This window comes from Ictalurus punctatus, chromosome 20 (genome assembly GCF_001660625.3).
Source record: "Ictalurus punctatus breed USDA103 chromosome 20, Coco_2.0, whole genome shotgun sequence".
In the NCBI taxonomy this organism is placed as follows: Eukaryota; Metazoa; Chordata; class Actinopteri; order Siluriformes; family Ictaluridae; genus Ictalurus; species Ictalurus punctatus.
This window is the reverse complement of record NC_030435.2, coordinates 24,096,610-24,112,188: the sequence shown is the minus strand read 5'-3', so window position 1 is coordinate 24,112,188 and position 15,579 is coordinate 24,096,610. Positions and strand designations below refer to the sequence as shown.

Genomic DNA, 15,579 nt, shown 5'->3' with positions numbered 1-15,579 from the left:
GAAAAAAAACAAAAACAAAAAAAAACAGGACAGCTCGAGCTCCTTTTGTGCACGCCCCTCAAAACGCTTTCAGCCTATCAGGTTTGAGAGAGTGAATGCGGCTGCCTTGGTAACACGCGCAGTGTGATTTAAACGGACCAATCAGAAGCACACGTTCAGTCATTTAAACTGCACTCAGAGGGCTGTGGGCTTTTTAGACGCGTTCTGTGTTCTGAGGAGACAAAACGAGCTGATTATAATCTGGGATAAGTTATCAGCTTTTATTCTGTTTGATATTTTTATCCGTAGTTGCTTTAATTGGATTAGTGTGAGCCTATTGTGGTAAGTTTTAACGCAAAAAAAAAAAGATCTATATATAAAGTTAAAGTTAACCGTTACTTCCGTGCTCGCGAGATCACTCACGTGCTGTGTAAATGAGACGAAATGAGTATTTCCTTCAAGTTTAACTTCTTTATTTGTGATATTTATTAACAGATACCTTGCTATAAGTTTGTTGTTGCTTTTAAGGATTTACTAATTTACAAACTCTTGCTTTATAACTCGCTCTAAATGGTTAACTGCCTAGTGTTCAATGCATCTAGTGCACGAGCCGTTCCCTCGTGCACTAGATGTAGGAAAGCAAAGTGTGTTATTGGTGTTTGTGTGTACTTCACTGTGTGCATCATTTGGACACTACATTGTTACAGTGCATTGTGGGGAAATTACTAGTAGTATTAATAGCAATAATTCACACAAGATCTTCACAATTTGATTTTATTTCTTAAAGACTGGAAGTAAAGCCAACCAGTGCATGAAAATGAAATGACTGTTTTTGGCAAAGCATGCAATTGATGCACAACCTTTACATGCTCCACATGACTTATTAGTGTTCCTCTCTCTCCTACAGTGATTCAGGTTCGGCCGTCGCTCGTCATGGCTCACTTTGGTTTCGAGAATGATATGCAGAACGTGTTGAAACTGGACATGCCCATCACCAACGCCCCGATGGCCAGGTGGCAGAGGAAAGCCAGCACGTCCGCTTCGGCCAACACGAGCGCTCTGTCACCGAGCAAAAGCTCCAACCGGTCTCTCAGCATGTCCAAAACGCCGAGCAGAACACCGGGTACGAGCCCTTTTTGTTGTTGTTGTTGTTGTTGTTGTTGGTTCCTTGTCTTATTGTGGATTTCTAAATACTAATATTCGTGTTTAATCCTTTTGTAACTCTGTATGTAAACAGGGAAGAACGGTAAGAACCAAAGCACACCCTCGAAGGCCGGAGGAGACCGATTCATCCCCGTCAGAAACGCCAAACAGTTGGACGTGGCGAGTTTCCTCATCTCCAAGGAGAACGAGCCGGTCGAGGAAGCGGCAGCGTCCACAGTAAGTCTCGATTACTTTTGTTTTTCCTGTTCAAAAATGTATACTCTGGATCTGAGTACATGGATTTGAACTGGCTTATTAATGTTAAAATATCAGCAAACTAATCAGAAGGCCTGGTCCGTGACTCTGAACGGATGCGACATCGACGAGGCCAAAATCCTGCACCTGGGAGGAAAGCCTCTTAACGCCCCCGAAGGTCAGAGCAGCTTTATCGTGTTGTGTTTAATCGCTCGCAAAAACGTGGACGTTTATTTCCTTTTTAAAAAGTGCAGGAGTTTAATAAAGACCTTCTGCTTCTAGGTTACCAGAACAACTTAAAGGTTCTGTACAGCCAAGTCCCCACGCCCGTGTCGCTGAAGAAGACCCGCTACATATCTTCGGTTCCAGAGAGAATTCTCGACGCCCCCGAGATCAGGAACGACTTCTGTAAGTATCACGAACGCCGGTTCTGGTTCGGTCCAGACGAGCGATGATAAACGGACGATGCTGTTGATGGGACTCCTTCACACCACGGTGCATTCACTCAGATCTGAACCTGATGGACTGGGGCAGACTGAACATTCTGGCCGTGGCTCTTTCGGAATACGTGTACCTGTGGGACGCGGCGACGGGGATGATCGTGCTGCTGAAAAAGATGGAGGAGGAGAACGGCTACGTGACGTCCGTCTCCTGGAGCAAAGACGGAAACTTCTTGGCCGTCGGGACGAGCGACTGCAAAGTGGAGGTGAGAAAATAAAAAGCTTGCCAAATATTAAAGCTTTAAAGGTGGATTGGGGGGGGTACCAATGTTTTAATACCGAATGTGTGTTATGGAGCGCCGGCTGTAATGAATTCCTGCTCGCTTCCCTGCAGCTGTGGGACGTTCAGAGTCAGAAGCGTCTGCGCAGTATGGACGGTCATCGTGCCAGAGTCAGCTGCTTGAACTGGAACGATCACGTCCTATCCAGGTACGTCTGATCACGTTCATGTGGCAGTTGTAACGCTAGTGCAACAGGGCAGTGTGACGTGCCGATAAAAGCCCCATCTGCCCTCTTCCACATATGTTTGCTCAGAGGGTGACTCTTAGCTAGCGTCGCCGTGATTGAGCCCTGGAGAACCTGCGTCTTCCTCCCACCCCGAGGTTATGGTTTGCAAGTAACGGCTTAGCAGACCGGATAGGTGTCGGTGTGCCGTCCGGGTCGCGGCACCAATTTGTCAGGTTTTGTCTTGTTTGATTGACAGATTCTGTCTGTGAGCTTCAGATCAGCTTTACGACTAAGACACACAACTTGTACAGGGGGACGGGGGACACTTGGAAAGCTGGAAAGCTCACACCACCTGAGTGTGGAAACGGTGCCATCACCTCCGACCCCGCGGGTGTTCTGTTACCCACTGTACCAAACCGTGCACAATGAGAACTACTCGATCTTCCTAGACAACCTCGGCGTAAACCTGTCCTGAGTAATATGAAGTATAACCGCTTCAAAAGTGTGTGCACTTGTTTCTCATCTCTCTCTCTCTCTCTCTCTCTCGCGCAGTGGTTCCAGATCCGGTTTGATCCACCAGCACGATGTCCGTGTCGCCAATCATCACCTGTTCACGCTCAGAGGTCACACGCAGGAGGTGTGCGGTCTCACCTGGTCTCCCGACGGTCGCTATTTAGCCAGCGGCGGCAACGACAACCTGGTGAACATCTGGCCGAGCACGCAGGGCGGAGCTCAGACGGCCATGCACTCGTTCAGCGAACACCAAGGAGCCGTGAAGGTGGGTGTGGCATGTTAAAATCGTTAAGCGGTGCATCACTGACCAGATTCGTTTTTCATTTTCGCGCTCGTCTCGTTTGGCGTGCAGGCGTTGGCGTGGTGTCCGTGGCAATCGAGCATCCTGGCATCGGGAGGAGGAACCAGCGACCGCCACATTCGCATCTGGAACGTCAACAGCGGCTCGTGCGTCACTTCCTGGGACACGCAGTCTCAGGTGAGGGGGGGGGGCAGATTGCTAGCAAAGCAGAATTCAGCACTGTCGAGTTCTGGATTGCGATTGGTTGGAAGAGGAGGTGGTTTACTTTTCTAGAACAGCAGCTCTGAGAGTAGCGCAGGTTTATGTTTAACGCGCTTGTTCTGATGCGTTATAGTTCCTATAGTAACGGCTCGAACACAGGGACGTGTACAGCGGAAGGTTCTATGATTTTTGATATGGCTTTCTGTAATGATGTTTGTGTAACGTGTGTGGAAGGAGTCTCCAGTGTCAGCGCTTTAACAGTCAGAGGTGAAGCTGTAACTTTAAGTTCTCCAACACCTTCCGGACCGAAGTTTACACTTTGTGGTTTCTCTGTAAAATGAAAAGCTACGAAAAGGTGTTTTTTGTGGAAGCGACTGTTTCTAGCTGCTACATCGCTAATATCCATCCGATCTTCTCAGGTCTCATCTCTCGTGTTTGCCCCGAACTACAAGGAGCTCATCTCGGGTCACGGTTTCTCGCACGACAAGATCTTCATCTGGAAATATCCCTCGCTCGCTAAAGTGGCCGAGCTCGAAGGTCCGTTCCGTTGCTTTCGAACGCTATCGTTTCTACTATTGTCCAACAAACCCCAATCTCCCCCTCCCCCACATGTTAACGATGCCCTACAACGTTAATGTCCTTGTGTCTTCCAGGCCACGAAGGCCGCATCCTGAACATCGCCCTCAGTCCCGACAGCACCACCCTGGCGTCCATCAGCTCGGACGAGACCATCCGCCTGTGGAAGTGTTGCGAGAAAGATCCCACCAAAAAAGCCAAGCCTGCGAGCAGCAGCATCATCCAGCAGCACATCCGATAAGCGGCGTTTTTAATCACACTTGCAGACACTAAGTTAATGTACAAATGCGTTCTTGTAAAATTCAAATAAAGATTTTGTTTTGGTATTTCATTTTTCTGACACGTGCTTCTGGGGTTCTCGTGTGTGCACGGGGAGTTTTTTTTAAAAAACTTTTTATTTTATTTTTTTTTTTGTACTATTTTGTATTGAACACATTTTAATGTTCAGTGTTTTTATGAATATGCTTTACGATCATGGTTGTCTTTAAGTTTGACTTGACTCCGAAGCGACGTGTCCGGGACGTTCGTGTCTTTTAGTAAAATACTTGTTTATCGTGTTCGTCTCGATTTTAAGTGCTGTTAAAGAGGGTGGAAGCGTGACCGGTAGGGAAGGAGTCTCCGTGGTCAGTACTGTAACAGTAGGAGTTCCAAGTTGTCTATTATTGCTGGACATCCTGCTGTTTAAATATTTTTATTTAAATTGGAGAGAATAGAGAGGCAGAGCTGACACCTGTTTACAGCTGCTCTAATGTAAGTGACAGCAGGAGCTCACTCGTTTTGTGGATGTTCCACAGCATTAAAGATGACTAAATGGATTGTTTTTTTTTTTTTTTTTTTTTTATAAATGTCAAATCGCTGTTGTATTAAACAGTCTGTTCTGCACTTCAGTTTGTGTGGTGGCTTTTTTTTCAGGCAGAAAACTACTTGAGTCTGTGAAATCACAAATGAAGGTGTGTGTGGTCGTAGTGTGTGTTGGTAAACGAGACTGTAGTAGTACGCGTGTTTGACGCACGTGAATTGAAGGGGGATTGGGCTGCACGAGCGTCGTCATGACCTCACAGGACTCCTCGGAATCCTGCAGCGTTTCACCGAGTCTGTGTTCATTTCTGTGATCAAAATCCGAGAGACTGACGAGGAATGAAACACTTCTGTCCGGAAGATAATCCACCTCGGTGTAGTGGTGACTTCATCACACCAGCCTGGCATCATGGGATTGATTTTCTTACATCACCCGTGTTTTATTCCACTCAGTCTTAAACAGCTGCACTCCACATCAGAACACTTCATCTAGAGTCAAAATTATACCGTGCTGTGTTTTAGCAAAAGTTTTAGCACCCCCTTAAGTACAAACTTCATTATTAAATTTATTTTTTTTTTAATTTGATGACTTCTACATTATCAAATCAGTACAGAAACAATTTCTGATTCCCAAACATTAGTTTTCCAGCACAAACTTAAACATTGCCAGTAAAGAAAGCAGCATATTAAGTGGTAACAGAATTTTCAGACAAACAAAATTATGAAGGCTGCAAAAATAAGCAGCGAGTGCAAAGTCTCTAGAAGATCCGTGTCTGGTTCTGCAAGATGTCCAGTAAACCTCAGCGCTCTCTTCCTTATAAAACTGCTTTAATTGGACCCGGACTATTTTTATTTTTGTGTCACACTAAATACTGACTGTTTAATTCACTACTGTTTAAAGTAATTTTTTTTTTAAGTGAAGAAACATTTAATGTCATTATTTTACTCTACAGCATTTCTTTGCATGAGCCTAAAACATCTCACACGTGACCCCAGGAGTTTAGTGAAATTGTGAAATGGACCACCAGCATCCAACCAATCAGGCTAAAGCCCACTACGTTCACCTGTCAATCATATCGCATGTCGGTTCTGAAAGCTCCGCCTCCTGCTGAAACATCCGTACGTTCGAGCCCGAGTACGTTTTATGAGCTTTAGCTACCTTTTGCAAAATGAACCCTTTAAAGCAGCGATTAATATAAAAGTGGTTTATTTTTTTTAAGTTATACACATTTAAAATAAAAAAAAAAAAAGCCATTCCATCCATACTACCTAACTTTGCACAAATATTTATTTACAGTCGTACTCATTTCAGATGCATGGTCTCGAGAAACCGGGAGAATCATACGTGCTAAAAACACAAAAGTCAACGTGACATCTGTGAAGCTGGACATCTTTCTCTTCATGCACCGTGGACAAATAAATACAAAAAAAAAAAAAAAAAACCCATAAGGCAGGTGAACAGAAACGTGGCCCGTGATCTCACGCAAACATCCACAAACCCAGGAACTATGATCATTCTCGCCACGTCCTTCGTGCTAGCCCTCCTAGTGCCAGCTTCCGTAGTGTTTCTTTTTCCTCCTTCTCCTTTATACCTCCTTCACTTTCCCGTTCACGGCAAACCCGTTAGTGTAGTGCGTGCTGCCGTTCTCCAGGTGCGTGCCGTTAGTCAATATGGCCGCCTCGGTACCATTAGCGCAGCCATTCTGCTTGGGTTTGTCGTCGCTGCCGACCGGGAGCCGCTTGCCCTTGATGTAAGCCTGGATCCAGAAGTTGGAGAAGAGGATGAAGAACAACACGCCGTACATCAGGATGAGGTGGATGAATATGGGCACCTGGTATTCACAGTTTTCCATGAAGTAATACTGAGAGATGTGGACAGACACCACGATAAACTGCGTCTGTGGAAACAGAAACAGGAAACGAATGAAATAAATGCGTTCCCAATTTGTCGCCGATCCGACCAGAATCTAAAGCGGACCTTCAACAACGTTCCAGAACGTAGCTACAGACGTGGACCCGTTCTAAATCCCACTGATCTACGTGAGCTTTAACGTGAATATAAAAGGAATGGAATATAAAAGCACACTCACCAGCTGGATGGCGGTCATGTATTTCTTCCACCACAGGTACTTCTGAAAGCGCGGGCCGGCTGCGGAGAGGCCGTAGTAGCTGTACATGATGACGTGGACCATGGCGTTGATCATGGCGTGGAAGCTACCCATTCCCCCGGCTGGGATCCGGAAACAGACGGGGCGGAGTTATAAAGCGTGAACAAAGCAAGAGACGCATTACAATATGAAGCGTTCATTATATGGATGAATGCCTCAAAAAGTTTGTACACCCCCCCCTCCTCCACAGCGTTCTTAAGCCTCGAACACCTGAAACATTATATTTTGATTTGTCGTTGCAAGTGTCCATCAAAACGTTTTTCCTAGCACGTTCTCTCAAGAACACCTGGATGAATGGAGAAGATTGTGGTTTTTTTTTTGGTTTTTTTTAAAAAAATCATTTAAGAAATTATGAAAGAGGTTCAAGTTGGTGTTGGAGTATTAAGACCAAGGATGGGTGTACAAATATTTAAAGGATAGCTAGATCACTTTCAGAAAGGTAACTGAAAACTTTTGACCTTTTCCCCACCCTCATCATCTTTCGTTTTTAAGTCATAACAGAAGAACGTTTGTGAAACAGAACACCCTACTTCCACGGTCCCCCGGCGGCGAGGAGCATTAGAGATGCACTTATTACAGTCCCTCCAACATTTCAGGAAGATTCCGCAGAAATTAAATGCAGAGATCAAAAACGCCACGATATTCGCAGGAGCTTACGATTTTTCAAAACGACAGCAGATTTTCCGCAGAGTCGGGCCGAGACGCGTCACGTGACGTCATCGCGACAAGCGTTTAGTCGAAGCCCTCCTCCATTCACGTGCGTCGAACACGAGTCTCATTTACCAACAAACGTCACGCGAAACGTTCGAGTACTTCTCCGCAAATAAATAAATAAATAAATAAATAAAAAATGATAAACCTGTACAACCCGATATTAAAGAGTGGATAGCAGACTCCCGGGAGATGCTAGCAGACCGGATAAAGAGCGAACGTCTCTGCAGGAGAAGGCCTGTAGCGCAGCATACCCAAGTCTGAGGTATGAAAGAGCCAGGGACGGAACAAGAGTCTATGAAGTCATTAAATTGTTTAGGACCCTCGTCCTCGAACACGTGCTCAGTAGTAAGAACGTTTGCCGTAGACCACAGGGAAAGACACCAGGGTTACCCGTTAACATCGTTATCCGATATTACGGAGCGTCCGTCTCAAGCCACGGAATTTTACAAGTCAAATTAAAACCGAGTTCTAAAGGGTCGACGCCTAGAAAGAGAAATAAAAGCTTCAAATGTGGGAAGGATGGAGGCGGGTCACGGCCGTGTACCGTTCCAAATAAACTCCTTCACATCTTTCTATAAATGGGGAGGAGGAGCGAGGGGGATTATTGAATTTATTTATTTTATGATTCATTTTTATTATGGCAAATTTGCATGCAATCCATTTATTAAAAAAAAAAAGGGGGTTTGCCCTGCATTAAAAACCCAGGAGTACCGAGAGACCAGACGAAAGACTCACCTGGAGTGAGAGTGATGCCCCACCACCAGCTCCAGGGCAGGACCGAGTGGTGAAAGATGTGCAGGAACGTCACCTGACTGTGTTTCTTCCTCAGCACAAAGAAAGCCTGCAGAACCCACACGCACACACGCACACACGCACACACGCACACACGCACACACGCACACACGCACACACGCACACACGCACACACGAAAAGCAGTACAGATTATATTAACGAGATACGACGTATTAGATTTAATTATTACGTTTTAAACGTCCAGAGGCGATCGCTTCAGTAAGTAGTGAACGCTACACTGGACGCATGTTATAGAAACACAGAACAAGGTCCTTACAGTGTCTAGAAGTTCAACATATTTTGAGAAGTAGAACAACCAGGCCACTCGAATCATCTGTAGAAACAAAAACATCCATCTGTAATCGCACTTTTCATACCACAAGACAGAAATAAACCACTGTTACAGTAAAACACTCAGGAACGGGGCGGAGTCAATGTTACCACACTGAACCCCCCCCCCCCCCCCCCACACACACACACCCCGAGTGTTTTATTCCTCTTACGCCACAGCAACTTACCTACAATTACAATTCTTCAAGAACTTTAAGAGATTATCTTTTTTTTTTTTATCCATTTATAGTTACATGGGTTGATGTGGAACATTATCGAAACATGTTAGGTCCTGCGTTTCTCTCAATTACATCACAGCAGATACAAACGATAGATCAGCCGATACGTGATGGAGCAGACGCTGACGTTTACCCTGAGAGTCTGCGGGGCGGTCGAGACGTCGATGAGGTCACATCTCCACGTGAACGTCGTCGCCCAGCCAGACATCATGAACTGAAATAAAGCAGCAGGAAAAAGAAAACGTATTGAAACGCAGCGGGATTCCTTCTTTCAGGTTACACGGGGGGGGAAAAAAAAAAAAAAAAAAAAAAAAAAAAAAAAAAAGGTAGAGCGACGATGTCATCGGATCATTATGAATTCCGATGACGTCATTCTGGAATGTCATCTGGACCGGTTATTTCAAATCCAGGCCTTAAATTCCTTTTAGGAAACGACCCGATTGGAGACATTTAATACGTGACTATCGTCATATTCTTCTTCTCGTACACGTGCCGTGTGACACATTTCTTATTTATTTAAACGTACGCACAGTACATGATCTCTCCATACTATTACACTATATACACACCATCACTATGCAGTAGATTAATCATTAAAACATTGATCATCTTTTGTTCAGTAACAAACAAATCGTCTGCCTTCATTAAAAAAAAAAACCCCATCGGAATGACGGAGGGTGAACTCTGATTGGCTGTTCACACTTCCATGCATCCAAATGACGGGTCAATACTTTCATCATGTTGGATCAAGTGTACTCAGAATAAATAAATAAATAAATAAATAAATAAATAAAAGTGTGGTTGGGAGTGGGAACGCCGGACAGATTCATTTACACTCGTACACGCTTAAATTCCGAGCACTCAAGTTGACCCACTGCTGGGGAACCTTTAAACGTTCTAAGTAGAACCTTTTTCCTGGATATTAACACCACTTTAATTACACTATGAAATCCTAAAGAACCCATTAAGAACCCCTTTTTTTTTACAAAAATAATAATAATAATAATAATAATAATAATAATAATAATAATAATAATAAAGACAGCAGGTGTTACCTGGATAAGTCTGTGGTACAAACTCCAAATTATTGCTCGTCATATTCTTCTTAATATTTAGAACCTCTCAGGGTTCCAAGGTAGAACCCTTACTTATCTCCTGATTTTCCCAAGAGCATACGTGTTAAATGGCCAAGTGTGTGGAACTCAAAACTGTTGCTCATAAATGCCGTGACCCTGTCAAGGTTCCAAGTAGAACCCTTGTTCATCTAGTGAACTCTTAAAGAACCCTTGAGGGAACCCCCACATGTACTCACTGGGTAAGGTGTTTGGCACTTAGCTAAACTTTATGGGTAGTCGGTCTACTCTTAGAACAGGTCCTTCAAGGGTTCTTTAAGGGTTGACTGGACACTTAATGGTTCTTAGCTTCCAAAAGGGGTTACCTTCTGAAGAGTTCCACAGAGAATCTTCAAGCGTTCCTCCAAAGGGACGATCAAAATTGTCAATTTTCTAAGAACGTGGTATTTGTCACTAGCAAACAAAGGAAGAGTATTTAAGATTAAACAGTAGGAAGTAAACGAGAAGTCGATCAGGTTCCGATCACATCTCGTCAGAACCGGGTTTGGAGCGACGTCCCCCTGAACCCCTGGATCGGCATCACATCGGGTTTGATGTATTTCACCATCCGATTCGCTCACGTCTTTTATCCTCACGGGAGGTGACCGACGGTTTTATAGTTTTTATGCAAAGCCGGCTCGGTAAGGAGCGCCATTTCCATCCTTAAAGGCCAGGTTAGAACAAACGTGAATAAAATTTGCACGCCGATTTACTCTCACGGGAAGAACTTAAGAACTAAGAGCTTTGAAGAGAAGCGCAGTTTCCCACCTCGTAAACAATGTAGGCGTTGAAGAACACCATGGAGAAGTTGTAAACGACCATGGGGGTTTTGAGGTCGTAAGGTTTGCGGCTGGCCATGTAGCGCGGCCCGACGTACAGTACGAGAAACACGTAGCTCAGTAAGATGAGGGTCATCGCGATCGGGCTCTGCATCAGCGGGTAATCCCGTACTCGCGCATCTGAGGACAGATTAAAGATCATTTTCAGTATATCCGATCGCAAATAATGGAAAACGTTTCAGCAAAATCATCAGGACAGACTACTGCCATATTCTCCGGCAGCTACATCATTTTGACTTATAAAGCTAGTATAAAGCCGGCTGGTCGATACGAAGCCCCGCCCACATTCCGTTACTGTTCTAATCCAAAATTGAGAACCATATCTGAAGCGTTAACTGAGGAAGGCGGATATTAACGGTTCTCGTAAACAATACCACGCCAATACTATCGGGACAAACGCTAGACTAAACCACAGACTAACTCATTCTCTTAATCTTGGAATCTGGAATACACGGTAACTGAAGCAACTTTACTTGAATTTGGGGCTCGGGTTGGAGCGTTGGGGTGGGGTTACATCCGAGAGGTGTACGATTGGTTAAGAAGGATGAAAGTATGAAGACGCGTTACTAAATAACCTAACGTGGTGTGGAAAAACCCGACCCGCTGACGCTTCTTCAAGAAAAAGGCCTTGTACGCATCGCTGCCCGTAGATATCCGCATCCCAAGAGATCATACACTCGCGGCATGCAAATCCAGCTGTAAATAAAGCTAGCGAGTACACAGCAAGTCATCTTCGCTAGTTAACCGATGGGAAACGACACAGCGAGGTAACAAAGACGTGCAGTTACGATACTCTCATAGATTTCGAAAAGAAAAAAAACAAAAAGACGTCGTGTTCAAAATGTGTCAAATAAAAATGAATAATATCGTAGGAATGAAATCGGCTAACGGATCCACGATCGCATCCGCAGTCACAGAGACCATGTGATCACAGAGACACAGAGACCATGTGATCATGTTCAGTACAACATCCACTGGTAGAACAGCAAGGAGTCGAACAGCCCATCAGAATAACTGTGGGTAAGATTATACTGTACATCACAAACCTAATGCGCGAGATCACAGAGCGAGCGTTTTTCCAGGGCACAGCGTACTCACCTGTCCGTTCGAGGAGGTAGTCGTAGAACCTCAAGAGATTTGAAAACACTTCCTGAATCATCTTTCTTGTGTCACTTCAGCCGATTTGTAAACTAAAAAAGGGGAGGAAAAAAAAAAAAAAAAAAAGGAAAAGGGTGAAAAATGAGACATCAGGCAGCTTAATAAATACACCACGAATACGCTACTCATGAGTCAACAACGAGTGAGGAGTGAGCCAAGGCAAACAGGAAACACCTGTCCAGGTGCGCAGAATAAACGCCAGACCCTGAGCTCGGACAGATGAGTGACAGAGCTGCGATAGAGTGCGCTTATTCGGGGCAGTTTAGATACCAGCTTTCCAGAAAGAAAGAAAAAAAAACAAAAAAAAACAACAACAAAAAAAAAACAAACAAGAAGAAGAAGAGAAAAGGAGACGCCGTTCATTTGCAAAGGGAAATGACGACGATGCAAATGGTCCAGGCGAGACCCGAGACGGCGTGCTCGTAAAACAGATCACGGCACATTAAACACCATTCCTGCGCTGGTGAGCAAGATGGCACGCGGCCAGCGTTCAGCGCCACGACCTGCTCGACTAGTTGGCGTGCGCGTCGATCTAAACGTGTTCGACACAACGGTGCAGGTCTACAGAACAGAACAGAACACAGGCTTCTTCTCAAGAAGGTCAGCAATGAGTCAAGAACAACCGAGAAGAACAAGTCAGGATGAAGATCAGGAGACGTGCTTCTCGCCGCGTTCCCTCTGTAGCACTCGACCATGCAAAAAAAACAACAAAAAAAAAACACTTTCATCCAAAATAAATAAATAAATAAAATAATCAGGACAGAAGCCGAGTGCCGGTCCACATTCCGAAGGGTCATTTGGTTCTCCCTTAAAAAGGTTCCATGTAGAACTCTACAAGATACGCGAGTGCTTCTGTATCAGAAAACCCATACTCCCTCACTGAACCCCTGAAGAACCCTGTTTTCACCAAGAGCGCTAGAAAGTAGTACCCATTCTAGATATTAAGAAGATAACGAGTCATGACGTGGAGTTTGTGTCGCACACTACCCCAGTAAATACACACACTCTTAGGATAAAAAGGGTTCTTACAGGGTTCAGTGGATAGTTAATGGTTGTTAGTGTACTAACAGTTTAGCTTGTGAAAGGAAAAGACTTTTTGTTGTAGGGTTCTACGTACAACCATTACGGTTCCACCAGAAGGACAAAGTGGGGTTATTAAATTGTGAGCACTTGGGTTGCGTTACAGACGATACAGACAATATCCCCGATATCATAACCGAATTTACAGAAGATATGGATCTCTTAAGGTCTCATCACCCTGTAAAATACTGGGGAAGTTTCTAGAAAAGATGCAAAACGGTGCATATACAGTACTGCGAAGGAGTTGGTGTTCCCTCAGACTTCATTTAACATTTTAAATTCAGAACACTTAGTGAAAATGTCAAGTGCTAAAACTTCATTTATGATGAATGCTAGCAGTGTCACGTTCTTTCCCATCCTGACAGAAACAAAGACCTAGTCATGCTAAGCAGATCAAAAAAAAAGTATTATTTATTTTTTTTTAACGTGTATTTATATGCTGTTAAGAACATAAAACTTTGTCCAAATGGTAAATAAGTAAGAAAGCAAACTAAATAAAATAAAAATAGATTAATTAATCTCTACTCCAAATCAGGAGACTTTTTTTGGCACATTATGGCTAATGCCCCATCTGTATTTCCTCAGATTAACCTAAAGACAGTTTAACCTTTATGAAAATGCTCCAAATTGTCAATGCTGTTAAATTTCACTGCCTGCAGTAAGGGTGTGTCACTCTTTTTCCTGCCCTGACAAACACCCCCTGTGTTACTGCCTTTCTGGTCCTGACAGAAACAAGCCCAAAAAAAAAAAAAAAAAAAAAAAAAAAAAAAAAAAAAAATCTTCATTCTTGATCACAACCAAGTCAGAAACATCTTTTGAGATTACACGTGGATTTGTACAGTCTGTGTTTTGCGTATCCTGAGTAAAATAGTGAGGGAATGTGTCCCGTCTACTCTATACTACAGCTGTGTCACACCTTTTACTGCCCTGATGGAAACGAACGAAAGCTTTTATACTCAAGCGTACATTCCAAGTTTGAAAAGTTTGTTTTTGAATGAAAATTTTCTATTTAAGAAACGAGGTTTTCAGCTCACTTCAATTTCATCCAAACACACACTCACTCACTCACACACTCTCTCTCTCTCTCTCTCTCTCTCTCTCTCTCTCTCTCTCTCTCTCTCTCTCACACACACACACCTTCATTCCTATTTCTTATTTAAAAAAAAAAAAAAAAAAAAAAAAAAAGTTCTGAATGAACTGCGCAGCCATTTTACAGGATATTTTTAAAAGTTAAATAAATAAATAAAATTATAGCAAATTACAATTCATCTACAAATCAAGATTCTGGGTCAAAAGATAGTTCAGTATTTCCTCAGACTGAGCAACAGTTCAAACCCCAGACCTTGAATAAAATCCACTCAAGTTTTCACTGTTGTTAAATTTCACTGTTTAGAAGACAGCGGTGTCGCTTCATTTCCCGCCCTGACAGAAACAAGCCTGTGTTCACAGAGAGACAGAGGAAAAAAATTAAGTGGTTTGTTAGAAAATTTCCATTTAAAAGCTACAAGACAGGAATAATTACAGCCGTGTGGTGTTTTTTTGCTTCTTCTTTAGCATGAGCCTGTATGACTAAGTGGGTAAAGCCAGTCAGACAGGTGAGGTGGAGAGGAGCTGAGCGAGTCATGCAGGTATACGAGGACAGGAGAGAGTGATGAAGACACAGATTCAGGCTCAGATACAATGAGAAAGATCAAGTTCAAATCCAGAGATATATATGAAAATGCATAGTTCCTGCTCTCTCTCTCTCTCTCTCTCTCTCTCTCTCTCTCACTCTCTCTGGGAAAGTTAGAAATTAATTTAAAAGGAAGAAAGAGAGAAAGAGCACATGGTGAAGCATGACATTTAAAGTTTAAATCTTTCATTCAGCATTGAACTATGCAAGTAAACTTTTCTCACCGGTTACCTCACACCTCAGGCCCAATGTGCCAAACACTCAGCCCAAATATCCTCCAAATCTGAGCCTACTCCAAGCTAAAGTGCCTGTTCTTGAGCTTCAGCCTCATAGGTCTTCATTTAAACAGCGTTTCCAGCAGCATGAAGAGAAATAAAAATAAAAAAAAACAGAAAAACAAGGTGTGTGCGTGTGTGTGTGTTGGCAGTAACAAACCAGAAGTAAATGGGAAACTCAGCTCTCAATTTAACTGAGAGTAAAAGCCACCACTCACTGAAACCCCACCCACCTGCTGCTTTCAACCACACCCTGCCCCAGCCACGCCCACTGCAACCAAAAATCCAGGCTTCCTACTGGCTGCTGAAAGAATGCCTGATCTTCAGCACTGCTTTGCTTTTGCTATGCTGAAGAAGTGGGTGAGAATTCAAGGGATGTATGTGTGTGTGTGTGTGTGTGTGTGTGTGTGTGTGTGTGTGTGTGTGTGTGTGTGTGTGAGTGATAATGAAAAACTGTATTGTTCAAGCCACAACACACACACACAC

At 43.7% G+C, this 15,579-nt stretch overlaps 2 protein-coding genes across 5 annotated transcripts; one reads left to right on the top strand and one right to left on the bottom strand.

The window, feature by feature from the left end:
- The first annotated feature begins 165 nt into the window (after positions 1-165).
- Positions 166-4,797, top strand: cdc20 (cell division cycle 20 homolog). The gene is made up of 11 exons (XM_017496315.3): positions 166-321; positions 887-1,102; positions 1,217-1,359; positions 1,456-1,555; positions 1,660-1,785; positions 1,887-2,083; positions 2,212-2,306; positions 2,877-3,102; positions 3,190-3,315; positions 3,759-3,876; positions 3,993-4,797. Exons 2-11 carry the CDS (start codon positions 913-915, stop codon positions 4,154-4,156), a joined length of 1,485 nt encoding a protein of 494 aa, XP_017351804.1. The 5' UTR covers positions 166-321; positions 887-912; the 3' UTR covers positions 4,157-4,797.
- A 1,106-nt stretch (positions 4,798-5,903) lies between these two features.
- elovl1a (ELOVL fatty acid elongase 1a) lies at positions 5,904-15,279 on the bottom strand. 4 transcript variants are annotated; one of them, XM_017496316.3, is made up of 8 exons: positions 15,043-15,279; positions 12,007-12,098; positions 10,838-11,028; positions 9,091-9,171; positions 8,666-8,722; positions 8,331-8,436; positions 6,804-6,943; positions 5,904-6,611 (listed from the first exon to the last, which is right to left on the bottom strand). In XM_017496316.3, the coding sequence occupies exons 2-8, from the start codon at positions 12,065-12,067 to the stop codon at positions 6,300-6,302; spliced, it is 948 nt and encodes a 315-aa protein (XP_017351805.1). In that variant the 5' UTR covers positions 12,068-12,098; positions 15,043-15,279; the 3' UTR covers positions 5,904-6,299. The 4 variants fall into 4 exon arrangements, with proteins under 4 accessions (XP_017351805.1, XP_017351807.1, XP_047018505.1 ...); XM_017496318.3 differs by having other exon boundaries at positions 15,050-15,279; XM_047162549.2 differs by lacking the exon at positions 15,043-15,279 and adding an exon at positions 14,489-14,854.
- Between the last annotated feature and the right edge of the window lie 300 nt (positions 15,280-15,579).

Excerpts from the sequence above, each read along its gene's own strand:
- cdc20 (XM_017496315.3), top strand. The coding sequence starts at position 913 with ATGGCTCACTTTGGTTTCGAGAATGATATGCAGAACGTGTTGAAACTG. Across the intron at positions 3,103-3,189 it reads AACACCAAGGAGCCGTGAAG|GCGTTGGCGTGGTGTCCGTG; the intron begins GTGGGTGTGGCA and ends TTTGGCGTGCAG. Across the intron at positions 3,316-3,758 it reads CCTGGGACACGCAGTCTCAG|GTCTCATCTCTCGTGTTTGC; the intron begins GTGAGGGGGGGG and ends CGATCTTCTCAG.
- elovl1a (XM_017496316.3), bottom strand. The coding sequence starts at position 12,067 with ATGATTCAGGAAGTGTTTTCAAATCTCTTGAGGTTCTACGACTACCTC. Across the intron at positions 11,029-12,006 it reads CTACCTCCTCGAACGGACAG|ATGCGCGAGTACGGGATTAC; the intron begins GTGAGTACGCTG and ends ATCTGTCCTCAG. Across the intron at positions 8,723-9,090 it reads CCGCCCCGCAGACTCTCAGG|ATGATTCGAGTGGCCTGGTT; the intron begins GTAAACGTCAGC and ends TTGTTTCTACAG.